Source organism: Leptonotus elevatus, chromosome 2 (assembly GCF_054856555.1).
Source record: "Leptonotus elevatus isolate MCC_2025b chromosome 2, RoL_Lele_1.0, whole genome shotgun sequence".
Taxonomy (NCBI): Eukaryota; Metazoa; Chordata; class Actinopteri; order Syngnathiformes; family Syngnathidae; genus Leptonotus; species Leptonotus elevatus.
In genome coordinates this window covers 6698248-6713320 of record NC_141240.1, presented here as the reverse complement: position 1 = coordinate 6713320, position 15073 = coordinate 6698248, and the positions used below count along the sequence as shown (strand labels likewise).

Sequence of the window (15073 nt, the reverse complement as noted above, 5' to 3'; positions counted from 1 at the left end):
GCCAAAAGTAACTTGGGTGATTTTGCACAACACCATGGTTCATTTGCAAAAGCTCATATCTCTCCCAAAACAGCTTACCTATTTTATCAAAATCAAATTTCTATGTCATACAAGTAGTCAGTGCCACCAAAATGCATTGTCCCTTTGGCATTCTGAGAGCATTGCAGGTAAAAATCATGAGATGTTTTGTCACAACAGCAAAAGTGCCGCTAACAAAATACAATTATATATAAAACTGAGGGGAAAAAATTATTCTACAAGAGCTGTTTTCAAAGTTTGCGGTTCGACATACTCCACTCACAGTCAATGAAATTGCAACACTTTTTATTCACAAAAAGTTACATAGCCTACACATTAGAGTGCAACAAAAAGAAAGTCTGAGCCAAAATCTGTATATTTATGAAAAACTAATAACTAATAACTATTATTATTATATCTAGCGCACAGCGTAAATGCAGAACTAACTACTGTAACACTTTCACTACACAGTAAATTCTGTTGAGTAAATTTGACTCTAGAGTGGGACCAAATAGACATAGTTTTAGATCAATATTTACACTTGGAAGAGAGTAAAATAAAGAATTGAAAAATAGATAAATAAATAAAAGTCACTCAAGAGTTGATGAACAATTTCACGACCTTCAGCTTGGGAGACAGCCGATCGCTGCTGTGTGTTACTGTAGTAAGTATATCACTCATGTCAGCTGGAATCTTCATAACTCAGAGACCAAAAACATCTTGGAGCTAAGCAAACAGTAGAAGTGGCGTAGCTCAGGTGGTACTGTGGCCGTCCCAACCTGAAGGTTCCTCAACCCTTCAGTGAGTTTTATTATTTTTGTCAATTCTTTATTTTACTCTCTTCCAAGTGTAAATATTACTCTAAAACGGAATCTATTCGGTCCCACTCAAAATAGAGTAGAATTGACTCTAAATAGAGTCAAATTTACTCTACAGAATTTACTGTGCAGTCATTATCGTCACCTTCCCCCTCTTGACCATCCATACGCTGTTTGGCCAAAGGTTTTCATCCACGTCACAGCAATGCAACGAAGAAGAAAAAAATGGCTTGAATGTCTCAACCATCCTCTATATTGATCGCCTGTGATATGCTTGACTCATTTTGACAATTGAACAGATGATTTTGCATATTATGACTTACACACTGAAATCCTGCCGACATGTTTTAGAGAGGACAGCCATTAGACTGAAAAACAACTAATCCATTTCGACCAGCAAGATCTATCATTTGGAAAATTTGCTAAATGTGGGCAGATTGTGCTAACTGTAGAATAAATGTACACAACCATTTGCACAGATCCACTAAGGCAATTGAGACATGTACTAAGACATTGGCAATTTAATGAAAGCAATGAGAAATGCCATTCAGTTGAGAGCAATTGTAAGGTAGTTTTGGGATTTGTCCATGGTGTTTTGAAAATGTCATCTCAGTTTCAAGAAATGTGCCAAACCTATAGAGAAAAACTGTAACAACAAACAACTCCCTCATATATTTAAAATTAATATTAAACTGCTTGTCCTGCACAGGTCCCTGTTTTTGTAAAACATAAATTAAGTAACTAAAAAGTACTCGCACTTGACTTCTAACTGCTATTCACTTTCCATTCCACTCTGAAGGTAGCACTAATAAGTACTGATGGGAAAATGAAGTACTGTATTTGTGATATTTTTTTTACTCATCTATATGGTGCTCTGGGTTAAAGATAAAGGCTAGTGCAATGGAAATTGATAAAATTTCCACTGCATCTTTAAAGATGCAGCCTAGCTAGCCTTTATGTTTAAACCAAGAGCACCCTCTAGAGGAGTAAATATATATAAGTGGTTCATGAAGCCTGGTTTTCCCATCAGTACTAATAAAAGATATGTGCCATCTAGTGGTGAATAGTGTTATTACAACATACAACTGATTAGCTACTGTACAGTATAATTTATTTTTTTTAATCTTAGGTAATTCCAAGTGTGGGGACAGGCCACGTGCGGCCCGGGGGCAACAATTGCCCATCCCAGCTTGACATCCTGTTGATAGACCAACCTAACACTAATTTTGACCACTTGCATGGTGTAATGAGGTGCAATGAAAGTGTTGTATCAAAGAGTCTGCCAGATGACGATTAGCAGTTCTACAGGCGTATATACTTTATAGATAGATAAGGTGACACAAATATGACATCTATCAGGCTAATTAAGTATAATATTTATCGCTTTAACTGCAACAATACTAATCTTAGTGCTTTTAAATCAATTCCTCGCTGAAAGTGCAAATAGAATAGAATGAAGCCTTATTGTCTTTGTAAAGGCAAATTTTTGGAAATAATTTGGCCTAGTGCAGTGTAAAGGTACTTACATGTTGTTGTTTTTCTGTTCTTTCCAAATAATTCACTCCACCAGCAGATGTGAACTTAACCATATTTAATTCCACTATAACATACATTGAACTCAGGTGGTACAAAAAAGCAAATAGCAAAAAATTGCCTGAAAAATTGAACCAGTAAACCCCACTGATGTCATTACATCCATCATGGCACAATATGATGTAAGATTGAGAAAACAGTTGTAACTTCTTTTTTTTTAACAAATTTGGAATCGGAACATATATACTGCATATCATATCACATCATATCATATCTACTCTAGAAGCAAAACACATTTGCTGAAATTTTCACAAAACATGACCCCTAGCTAGCTATAAGCTATGGCATGTTTTTTTCTCCCTTTAATGTCCACACTCTTAACAGAAGGTACTTCCACATGCTTGGAGAGCAGCAACGAGTTGACAAATGGGAACAGCCTGACGATAGGTGGCGCCAGATTTTTATCACAACAACTCTGCTTGCTCGTTTCTTTTACTTCACTCTTCAAAGAAATACAAACTGACAAATATTTGCCAGCAAATACCCACGTGATTGACTCTTTTGGAGTAACCCAGCTTTGTTTGGGGTTTCATTTTGTTCTATATGTCCAGACTAGCTGGTATTAGTTAACTGTGGTAATTCAGGTTACTCACCACAAAGCCCTATAATACCCGATGCACACATTCAGGCAGCAAAAGCAGCACATTGGTTTTAAAGAAAGTGGAACGGAAAGCTGATTGACCATTACAAAATGAGTATGTACAATATAGTATATTTAATAAGGTTTAAGACGGCTTAGTAGTATAATCATTAATATCCATTATTAGAGCAACAATGTTATTCAATTTAAAGGATTATCTGTTAAAAATACTTATTTACGGTAAGCGATTCCCCAGTTTCAAGAAGTACTTCACATTTGGCCTTTTCAAAATGATTACACTAACATGCAGAATGAACTTTTTTGTTTAGTTTTTCGTCACTGGCTCATGTTGGTGTATTTTACTTACATAAGCCAGAAGCGAACATGGATATTTCTTGAAATGTGATGCAAACATTCTTGGCCTTAAGCCATTTTCGTATATGTAAGTATATGAAAACAGGAGATCCTGAAACGAAACAGAAAAAAAAAAAACTTTGGCACATCTCATTGTGCAGCAGGTAGCAAAATTACAGCGGAGTGCTTTAATATTACATTAATAATACATTCAACACTGTGGTCAAGAGAACAGTCTTACAAAGACTAACATTTATGTCAAAGGCTTGAAGGACAGACACACTTCAAATAAAATTTTGATGAACTCCTTTAAGTGGTGTGTGTGTGTGTACTTGTACATACTACATTGTGAGGACCAAAATACGTCTTAACCAACAGATGGAGGACATTTTTGTGAAGTGAGGACATTTTGGCCGGTCCTCACAACTCGAGACCTCTTTTTGAGGGTCAAGACTTGGTTTTAGAGTTTAGGTTTGAATTGGGTTATGGTTGAGGTTAGGGTAAGGAATGGGGGTGGGCAATCATTTTTGATGGTTGGGGTTAGGTGGAGGGGCTAGGAAATGCATTATGTCTATGGATGTCCTCACAATTCTATAAGAACAAGTCTGTGTGTGTGTGCGTGTGGGGGGGGGGGGGGGGGGGGTGTGCGCGCGCGAATTTTGCATTTAAACACTGACCAAAATCAAGTTGCCTTTTCATGAACGGAGCTAGCAAATTTCCTATTGTTTGCCACAAAAACAAAAACAAACCTGATGGCATTTATGGCAACATTTCGAAGTGCTTTGATTAATTTTGAGGTATTTCTTGTGGGATCTTTTCAAATGCTACACTGAAATGTAGTGATGAGAAAATGAAGCTTCATGAGGCGCTTGCAATATTTTTTCACTCCTCCAGATGGTGGTCTGAGCTTAAAGATAAAGGCTAGTGCAATGGAAATGGATTACATTTCCATTGTATCTTTAAACCAAGAGTGCCATCTAGAGGAGTAAAAAAAATATCACAAGTGCTTCATGAAGCTTCATTTGTCTATCACTACTGAAATGTGGGTCAGAAACAATATCCAAAGAGAGAATAATGATTGGTGGCTCATACATGTTTTAAAGTCTATAGAAGGCAGCAGCTGAACATGTAAACACGAATGCCAAGGTGTGAACATGCTGGCAGATCCAGGGATGGACGGACAGGAAGTAAAGATGAGGCTGTTTAATTATCAAAGGGGCATTTCACCAAGCAGTCGTCAAATGTGACATAAAACTGGACTTGACGAACTCACACAAGAGTCTCTGGCAGTGTGTCTGCACTGTCTGACGAAAGCAGTTGCCATATTTGCCAGCGGTCCCTCTGCCAGTCCTGCCACTCTGGACTGTGCGGCATCGGCGGCCCGTCGGAGTTGTTCTGCTCGGCACTTGGCGTCTTGTGCTGCAGGGGGCGCTGCTGCGCTGCTGCGAGCTGAGGGGAACTTTGACAAGCAGCCAGGCGGTGATGAGCGTCGTAAGGGGGAGGGAAGCGGCCACTCTCGTTAGCGTTCGGCCAGTCTTTCAATCCTGACGTCGTGCAGGCTCCATGAGGCTGCAGGTGAGGGTTAGTGCATACGCGGGTCACTTGCGGATAGGGTCTGCACTCGGCGATGCCAGGGAGTGCCCTAGTCGGCGGCGGCATCGGCTGGTGTCTGCTGTCACTATGGAGTCCATCAAGTCCTTCCTGTGAGTTGCGGGAGCTTGCCTCAGACACGTTACCATGGGAACCTTCAGCGAAAACAGAAACAATATCAATGGAATTCAGCAAGTTTACTTTGATTGTCACATACTGCACTTGTAAAGCATGTCCACATGTCTTTTCTTATGCAAACATTCAAGTTTATAGAAACATTACAGTCAAATCCCGTGAATACGACACTTTTTAAAATAAATCATCCAAAATCGTTCCTCACCGTATTATGCACGGATTTCTTTTTTAAATGATCATTTTATAAACAAGTGGTTCTTAAGGACCAGACTGATGGAACGCTGTGTTTCCACAAAAAGAATCAGCACATGGAAAAATCCGAATAAAGAAACTAAAGTATCCAATACAAAATTTATATTTAAAAGAATAAGTAAATTCAGCTTGTTAAAGAAATAAGAACAATGTTAAGATTGATCATTATGCCATTGTCATTTTTGTTATTGCGAATGTCAGCAACCAAAATGTAAATCGAGAACAAAAGTCATGTGACTGTGAGACCAGCTGTCACACAATTTTATTTTATTTTTGTTGTTGTTGCTGTTTATTTTTATTTTTTACTTTGTAACTGAGCTTTGGGGAGAAACGGGGCAGAAAAAACGGGGCTTCTTTCTGCTCCTTTTCATTTGATATAGAAGACTATTGTCTTTTTTTTTTTAACTCAATCATTGAAATGAAATCAAAATGAACCTTGTTGGAGGTACTGAATCCCCACCAGTTTCCTACGCACATTCAATGAACCCTTCTTTATTGAAAAATAAAATGAGATTTTTTTTTTCCTCTTCAAATTCAAGACTAAGGTATAGGGCAGGGTTCCCCAATTCTGGTTCTCAAGGGCCGGAGTCCTGCAGGTTTTCGATGTTTCCGCCCACTAGCACACCTGATTCATATACTCAGCTCATCAGCATGCCTGATAACGATCCTGATCTTTAGCATCAGGTGTGTTGGTAAGCAGAAACTTTTAAAAACTGCAGGACCCTCGAGGACCGGAATTGGGAAACCCTGGTATAGGGTTTACTGGTGAACAAAATGAACAGAGAGAGTAACCTTTTCATCAAATCTGGCTCTGTTCACCTTGAATTCAGAAAACCTTGTGTTCTTGTATTCCTTATCTCCATTGGCCTTAAAGAAGTGTGTCTTTAGTTTTGCTAGATAGCTAATTGCTAAATTTGGCATTGCAAGTCAGGCAGTTAGGACACTGACTCCTATTAATCAAGACAAAGTTCTATTGATCAGATTTCATTTAATTGTATTTTTTCTGATCCGACAAACAATCTGATTTGTGACTAAAATCCGTGATCCGATCTGAACCGTGACTTTTGTGATCCATTGCACCACTCGTTGTTTGGGTACGAAAACTATAAGGTGGTCAGCAAATGAATTGCAGTGTGCAAAAGATGCGGGTCAAAGATTAAAGAGGCAAAAACTTCAAACTTCATTCAACATATGAAGTTGCACAAAGAACAGTAAGTAACATAATGCTCAACTAATGTCAGTTTATTGGCTAATTATCGTTGCTAGCTGCGTAGTTAATGAGACTGTAAACTCTCTTGTAACATGACATTGCAAACACGGTAATCTGTTGCGTCCACTGCGGGTTCACTCCCTGAGTCCTACTTTGAAGGTCACCTGAAATAAAGGACTTGAAACTCAAAGTGTAGGACTTGTGAATCGCTTGAGACTTGTAAGTTTGGACTTGTGACTTGTCAGTCTTGACTTGGGATTTGAGGGCAAAGACTTGAGACTTACTTGTGACTTGCAAAACAATGACTTACTCCCAGCTCTGCTATATTTATAGAACACTTTGAAATAACCACCACTGTTTTATCTTTTTCTAGATACAATGAAAACAGCAGAGGCCCCAGAAATGAACCCTGTGGAACACCATATGTTCCGTTATACATGTGAGTTCATGTTGCACATAATCATCCAAACACTTAATTTGTTTTTGCTCGACATGATATGAAGGGATTACAATAACAAAGAAATCACACGACGTACCATCACAACAGCCACAAATCGACTACTGAGTACACCAAATTCCATGCAGCACAGATAGGCTTAGCAATGTACGTGATCACCTGCAGCCAATGATGGCCAAACGGGGCGTGTCTTCACGAATCATATGAGTCGGGTGTGTGTTTGACCTCTGCCCAACCTTTTTTTTATTGACTCACTGAACCCCTGGGATTTGATCGAACACAGGTTAAGAACCACTAGATGTTTACTGGTAACTTGATGTTGAAAGGCGTACTTTCAATCCAACATTATAATTAATATCGAATGTTACAAATGTATGTAATACAAAGTACCTTGTTTGTGTGGTGGAGTCGAATATGACTTGCACTTTGACATAGCTCGAGTGGTCAGGCAGGCAGCTCACCTGTATACGTTTGGTCCTTGAGTGCTGGTTTCAGAGTCGTGTGCCACGTACCCCAAATGTTAGCATGTTCCTCCGATATACAGTCTAAAAGAAGCAAAAGAGAAACCAGGTCAAACGAGTAAATGCAGCAGTGGTAGCGTAAAAGGAAAGCCTGATGTCCCAGTTTTCTGCACCAAAAGTTCAGATGGGAACTTTCACTGGTTCTCTTATCTTGAATGCTTGCTATCCTAATAATAATAACCAGGAGACTGCATATTCTCAGTTGAACTATTTAATGAATATCAGAAAGATCAAGTGCACAGCTGTGGAGCCTTATCTGCTGAATGCGGAAGAAAGTCTGATCTATTCAAAATGGTCTCTACTCTTATACTGCCTTGGCCGCCCACCCATACGGGGGACGGCTCAGCCGATCCCATGTGAAAATGTGTGACCTGACGGTCTTAACTGATTTCAACTGGATAAGGGCGTTAGAGTGCAGATAGATAGAAAGGCGTCAAGACAGGACGCAACGGTCTAGCTCAAGTCACCTATCTACTCATTGAGGCCTAATCTAACAGGTATGACGTGTACACCTCACCTGGGCCCACCCTGCTGTCAGCTCCTGACTCCCCCGCCCAGCCCGTCACTTGCCCCATCAGCGCACCGCCTGGCTTCCCTGCCTCCCTTCTCCGTTCGCTCAAGATGGGGGAGTTGTTATCATATGGGGACACCTCCCCGCTGGACGGCTTGTTTGAGTCGCTGGAGGAGTGGCGTTCACTCAGGGTGAAGGATTCCTCAGACTGGAGGAGATCGGTACTCCTGCGGGGAAAACAAGGCTCGTAGACGGGACGAAATAGGACGACGAAATGACCTTATGTTGTGTGCTTAACTCACTGTGACGCTTTTCGTCTCAGGAGGTAGTCTACCACGTCGGGGTCTGTCTCCAGTAGACTCATCAGAACTTCATTTTGCAGGTCAGGTGGGACCTAAACAAAAAGCAATTTGGATTAATTAAATCAAGGTTTTGAATATCCTTGCTCAAGGCCACAATTCAGGAAGGTCAAATATCTGTCTGTATTTCCTGCACTTTTGCCAGATGTTTCATAAACTCTGACTTAAGCCGATTTACAAAAGAACTTACAGATGTCACCTCCCTGCCCCATCTCAAATAAATAGAAAACTTTTGCTCTTACCAGACCCGAAGAAGTCTGATGTGATTAATTGGCTTACTGTAGGAATGTAAGCCTCAGGGGAGTGGCAGCGGCAGATTACGAAACATTAGGGTTTCAAGTTTTGGACCTAAAATGACCTGATCTGCCTGTCTGCACTGTTGGACAATCCCGAGAAGAGACAGGAACAAAGCAAGCGAAGAAGAAGCTAATCCGTGTAAAATCGTGACCTCTTCTGACTCCGCAAGGAGGATTTCATGCCCGAATGTTCCTTTTTGTTTTGGAAGGAAGGCGTTCAAATGTCTGAGTGAACATTTTGTGACACTTTGGTCAGAAAGCTGGCACAATGCACTTACTGACAAGAAAAATCCCTTTCTGTCTACACAAAAATGTGAAAGTGCATCAGCTGGAGGAGGTAAGAATGAACGCCAACTGACCATGAAGAGGGTCTGGTAGCTCGCGATCATTCTCTGTAAGGTGGCAATGACGGCTGTGCTTTCCTCGGCCCGAGCCGAACTCTGGACGCTGAACTCCTTGTCTGAAGATTTGAGTTTATGAAGCAGGTTGGGGCCGAAGATGGTGGCAAGGTTTAAGGAAGTCATCTTGTTCCCCGTCATCTGAAATGAAGAAGTCAAGCATACTGTGACGCCACGCCCATTGATGGTCGTGTGACACAATAACCATGCCAAGTTCAAAGTTGTTGTTCATCACTGTAGCGTCAAAATTTTGCAGTAATATACTTAATAATAATGCATATATTTGTGGAGACTGGGGTCAACTTGTACTTCACAATTTCAAAAATTTCAATTGAAAGATTAAATAGATATGGATCCAGGAACCACTTTGTCCTGCATGTGAACAGGTTATCCTGAATGTTGCAGAAACCGAATATTGATTGCATGTAATGGATGGATGGATTTCTAAGTTGTTTTTTTACACAGTGGAAAAGTTCTATCACCATAATGGCACCTGCCTTTCAGACACCGTATTTAAAGACATAAAACTATCCATTGCAATTTGACTCTTGTTAAATCATGTTGCATTGACATTTAGCAGATGCAGTTCCTGACTACAGCAGGTTAGTAGATCAGCTTTTACAAGTTTGCGCCCGTTTTTGGATGTGGAAACCTTTAGTGAATCAGGCCCTAAGTGTTAGACTTATCATGGATGTTGCCATGCAGGTGTTTTATCTGTGAAGGATGATTTTACCTCCTGCCTGTCTTTGTCCTGCTTGTCATGGGCATGGTCAGCTACGGTGGACAGGAACTCCAGGAGGCGGTGAAGTGTGTCACTGTTGGAAGCTGGGAGTAGATACACCAGTAGCTGCATGACACTTTGTTGCTCATCTGGATCCAACACTGCACAAGAGACATGTCAAATGGCATCAGCAGACAAGTTGAGGTGTCCTTGGGTAACACGAAGAATTGGGTCTGCTGTACGGGAAGGATGCATACATGTAGTGTTTATGAAGGGAGTATAAAGCTCCTTGGTGAGAAGTGGGTCAGGCATGTCCCTGAGGAACTCCTTCAACAAAGCTGCCACATCGTGAACGCTGTGCTCTTCATCTAAATGGACATCAACTCCACGGTCAAACTCCTCTCGTAACTGAAGCAGGGGGATAAAATGTGGTTAAAAAAAGTAAGCCTTGGTACGGAAGCGTGGAACTGCCAATGTTCGGTAAACATTTTTGACGGGTGTGTATGTTCCAACATATTTGTGTTTGAATGAGTAATTTCAAATGCATTTAAATGAGTTTGAACGTACTCACAAATACGTAGGCTAAATTTCACAAACAGCATATTTTCCCATAATGCCACAACGTATTACTTGCGCATGTGCAAGTAATAACTCGTTGCATTATGGCAAAAAAAAAAATGCAGAGCCAAACCTAAATCATGCACTGCAGGCATAATAAATCAGAAACTTTCTTTTTCTTTTTTTCACTCGTGCATTCGCAAGTAATACCTCGTGTGGCATTATGGGAAAATATCGTCACTTATGTTCTTTTTTTTCTTCTTCAATTTTTACATTTTTGGGATGTCTGCTTTCAGTGTCATCCCAAAAACATAAAAATGGGGGAAAAAATGACAAAAGTGTACATAAGTGTTTTTCACATAGCAGCGACAATATGAAAAACACTTATGTCCATTTTTTCCCCAATTTTTTACGTTTTTAGGATGTCTGCATTCAATTTCATCCCCAAAACATATCAATGTAAAAAAAAAAAGATAAAAATGGACATAAGTGTTTTTCACATAGTAGCGATGTTATGCTACGTTTGTACCATTTAGCCTAAGAGTACATTTGAACGTATTTGCGAGTATGTTCGAACATACTTACCAATTAATGATGTTTATTCCACATAGGCAGTTCCAAGCTTCCGTATGATGGAATGTAGTTCTTTGTGAAGGAGCATTAAGCACAATGACCTTTGTAGAGCATGTGGTTTTATTTCATTTACCTCTCATAATGCAGTGGTTAAGCGTAACTTATAGTATGGCCAGTAATTGTATTTTGCATTAGCACAACATAGTTCTTCGTGTCTAATCTGTGAATGGAAATGGAATATGATGCTTTAATTTGGGATGAAACTGTTTTAGCCCTCAAAACCATGGAACAGTTTAATGAAAACACCAACCTGTCGAACTCTTTTCTTTGAACTTCCCACCCTGAAAATCCCCACTGTCTGCAAACCTGAGTGTGGAAAAGAAAAAAGGACCACTATAATTATAGTGTAATATAACACAAGCATGAGTGTACATTATATAGATACCGTATTTCTCAATGTGTTGACAGCAGCTGTCGACGACACGGGGCACCTGGCGGTATATCGGGTTGAGACTCAGACGTTTGTCCCTGTGCTTCTCCTTCTTGCTCGTTGTCTCAGCAGGCAGCGAGAGCTGCAGCGCCTCCAGCAGGCGGGACTGGTTGTCGTCCAAATCCGTGATCGAATCTACCGACATGCCGCCCTGGAGCCGGAACATGCATTTTCATTTGAGAACGATAGAAACAGAAAACACTAGTGATGCACCGAATATTCGGCTACCGAAAATTTTGGGCCGAAAATTGCTATTTTTGCCGTTTTCGTCATTCGGCCAAAACTAAATTAAAGCCGAAAGAAAATGGCCGAAATAGGATGTTGTGGTGGCGCAAGCAAAACAATTTAAATGTTTGAATTAAACAGCAAACGTGGGGGTGAGTGTCCGCCTTTTCTTCTCGCTGGCTTTTCACAGTGTGAGTTTGCACCAGTTATCTATCTCCGGGTGGTGACAGACCTGTACAGGACGCTGTGTGTGACTGCAGTCCGTTCCCGAAGCCGATTAGCTGGTGCGAACAGATGTATTTATATATTTTTAAGCATTGGTGAATATGTAAATGTGTTGATTTTAAGTGTGCCGCACCTTGTCCCGCCGCACGCATCCGTGCCCGCCTGTGCGAACTACATTGACTATAAAGTGCAATCTCACCGCCAGAAAATGCTCAAACCTCGTTTGGTGTTTATTAATGTACCATTATGTCTGCGGTGTGGGCACATTTCAATATATATTGCGCTTTGTTAAAATGCCAGTGCTAAATAAATATTTTATAATAATATTATAATTTTAATTAACTATAATAAATACAATGATAGTAAAAAATTGGCATATTTTTTTTTTTTCGGCGTTTCGGTTTTCGGCCAAACATTTTCATTTCGGTGCATCCCTAGAAAACACACTCTTGAAAGCAACCAATGACCAACTCACCCGTCTGCGCACTCGTGGTGCAGACTCAGGCGTGTTGGGTGACGTTGACTCATTCGCTGTCTCTGACGTGGAGCTCAATGAGGAGTTACTGCTTGAGAGTTCCTTATTAGACGATCGCTTAGTGGCAAACTGTAGATGATGCAGATGGTTACTTGGTGTTACTCTCACTTTTAATGTGTAGGAACTGCTCATGATAAGACGTGCATCCATGCATGTTAACCTGTAGAATGGAGGAGACAAGGTCGGACGAGTCCTTGTGCTCCTCACGCTGTGGTGGATCCTGACGATAGCCGTCTTGGCGTTGCCTATGTGTCCTGTCATTTGCTATGACCTGTGAGAGGGGTATACTGAAGGCCTGAGGAACACCCTCTGGGAGACAAAAATATATATGAAATGGTAGGTTACAATCGAGATGAGATAGGGCGCCGCGCGTTACACACGGAGTACGCATAGTGTGGAGGGCACCATCGTCCGTGTGGGGCCCCATTTTGCCTGCGGGCATCTTCTTTTCTTTTTGGCTTTTCCCTTCAGGGGTTGCCACAGCAAATTAGTTGCCTCCATCTAACCCTGTCCTCTGCATCCTCTGCTCTCCCACCTTCATGTCCTCTTTAACTACATCCATAAACCTCCTCTTTTGTCTTCCTCTAGACCTCCTGCCTGACATTTGGAAACTCAGCATCCTTCTGCCAATATACTCACTATCTCTCCTCTGGACATGTCTAAACCATCTTAGTCTGGCCTCTCTGACTTTATCTAAAAAAAATTTTTTTTACAATACAGCCACTGATCTGTAAAAGCGTAAATAACCGAAAAGTTGTTTGTTTTTGTTTTTTTACAATGTACAGACTTCTAATTTGAGTACCTTGAACAAACAACATTTTAATGGCCCTTGCCCACAATCAATATCATCTGGCTTCAGGTCACAACAAGCAATTTTGGCCTCTACATTTGCATCATGTGTCTGAAGTAGGAGGGAAGACAGAAGACACTAACTGCATCTAGTAACCACAAGTGAAGGGTTTGTGGCGCAATATAACCACAAACATGGCAGCACAACAGATTCCTTTTTACACAAACTCGAGCTCAAAGCAGCGTGCACATCTGGTAAACAAAAGGCACATGCAGGGCTGCACGTATGCACAAACTCGCATAACATCTGTGCTGCATGATGCATCTATGCCAAAACATCCATCAAGCCATCGCAGTTTCCTAATGTACAACGTGTGTGTGTGTAGCGTTGCGTGTGAGCTAAAGCCTATCTCACATTAATTTGGGCAAGATCCAGTGTTCACCCTGGACTGTCCGCCAGCCAATTGCATCAGAACAGCTAAAGGACAAATGAAGCATACCTACCAATCATTTAGGTCAGTGGTCCCCAACTACAACATGATGTTTGGTACCAGGATGCACAAGTAGATTGAGAAAATCCCTAATCGGGACTATACGTAAGCACTACAGACGCCCACTTTACAATTAGTATGAGCTCCGGAGTATGAATCAGCTACACACACACACCCTGTTGTCACGGAAAGAGTCCCCCAAAAATGTGCACTGCCATGAACGGGTTGTTGGTGGGAAAAAGGTTGGGGTCCACTGATTTAGGTGCACTACCCATTGTTGTGCACATACATACTGTAGCTAGCTAGCTAGGCTTAGCAAGAGCTAGCGCTCCTTCACAATGTTTTTTGTTCTGGCCACTTAAAGCCCGTATCCCACTGAGTGGCGAACGTTTGCAAGGGTAGCGGAAGACGTTCGCCAAAATTACTTTGCGACAAGAAAAGGTATTAAAACTGTTGCCAAATGCCTGGACAAAGTTTAGGACCTTGAACGAACCCTGACTTTAAATTATATATATATATATAGTATAAATGTATAGGATCGTATGCCGAGAAACGTTTCTTGGGAGGAGTAATATGGCGGCCTTGCAGCTATTCAGATAAGTGGTTCGTCTTCTTCGCTGATTCTTCTTCCACGCTATCAGTTAATTCCCTGTGGCTGCACTACAGCGCCACTCCAGAGTTGACATAAACATTACAACCACCGTTAAACATCCTCAGCGTCTTCTTTTGGACACATGCATGTCTTGAAATGATTCTGTGTGTACACATTTTTTTTGAGGAACGAAGCCGGCTTTGCTTCCGTGTAAACAGGGACTAAATCTGTTACTTAAAATTCTAATTTGAAACGGAAATAACCATGCATTCAATCTGTTGTAACTAAATATAAATGGATAAAAGCGTACATTTTCATAAAGACGCCAAGACTTGAAATCTGGTCTTAAAGTAAATATGTGTAAAATCCCTACTGGTGCTGGAATCACAAGACAAAATGTTTCTGTTTTTACTAAGTTGTTATGTAAACATTTTTTTAATTTTTATTAATGAAATGTCAAATGCAATGACAGCTAATCTGACACGGTCATGCGAAGATGAGTCAACACTGTCAGCTGTCTGCATATTTGTATGTGTTCTTAAATTTCAATAAGACTGTGTTTACTGATAAAGACCAGACTCACCCGTTTGATAATAAAAGCCTGTTTCACATTATCTCCACCTCCAATCACCTCCTGGCCTCTTTCAAGACCTGTATGTTCTGCAGCCAAATATGCAGCAGTCCCCCCACTTAATATAAATACAAACTGTAAACAGATAGTCTATTTTGTTTAGCCTCTCCTTTCACATGATAAAGACCGTCTCGCCAGATAAAGGTAGGGG

At 40.8% G+C, this 15073-nt stretch overlaps 1 protein-coding gene across 4 annotated transcripts in view; it reads right to left on the bottom strand.

Moving 5' to 3' along the window:
• Positions 1 to 2412: 2412 nt before the first annotated feature.
• LOC147178290 (rho GTPase-activating protein 6-like) overlaps positions 2413 to 15073 on the bottom strand; it is a 70863-nt gene continuing 58202 nt past the window's right edge. For all 4 annotated transcript variants that reach the window (XM_086068504.1, XM_086068507.1, XM_086068506.1 and 1 more), the window contains 11 exons: positions 12580 to 12728; positions 12360 to 12488; positions 11390 to 11585; positions 11255 to 11310; positions 10071 to 10221; positions 9826 to 9974; positions 9054 to 9233; positions 8342 to 8433; positions 8046 to 8266; positions 7469 to 7552; positions 2413 to 5108 (listed from right to left, as the gene is read on the bottom strand). In XM_086068504.1, coding sequence (XP_085924630.1) covers positions 4633 to 5108; positions 7469 to 7552; positions 8046 to 8266; positions 8342 to 8433; positions 9054 to 9233; positions 9826 to 9974; positions 10071 to 10221; positions 11255 to 11310; positions 11390 to 11585; positions 12360 to 12488; positions 12580 to 12728 — 1883 coding nt within the window. In that variant the 3' untranslated portion in view covers positions 2413 to 4632. The remainder of the gene's footprint in view (positions 5109 to 7468; positions 7553 to 8045; positions 8267 to 8341; positions 8434 to 9053; positions 9234 to 9825; positions 9975 to 10070; positions 10222 to 11254; positions 11311 to 11389; positions 11586 to 12359; positions 12489 to 12579; positions 12729 to 15073) is intronic.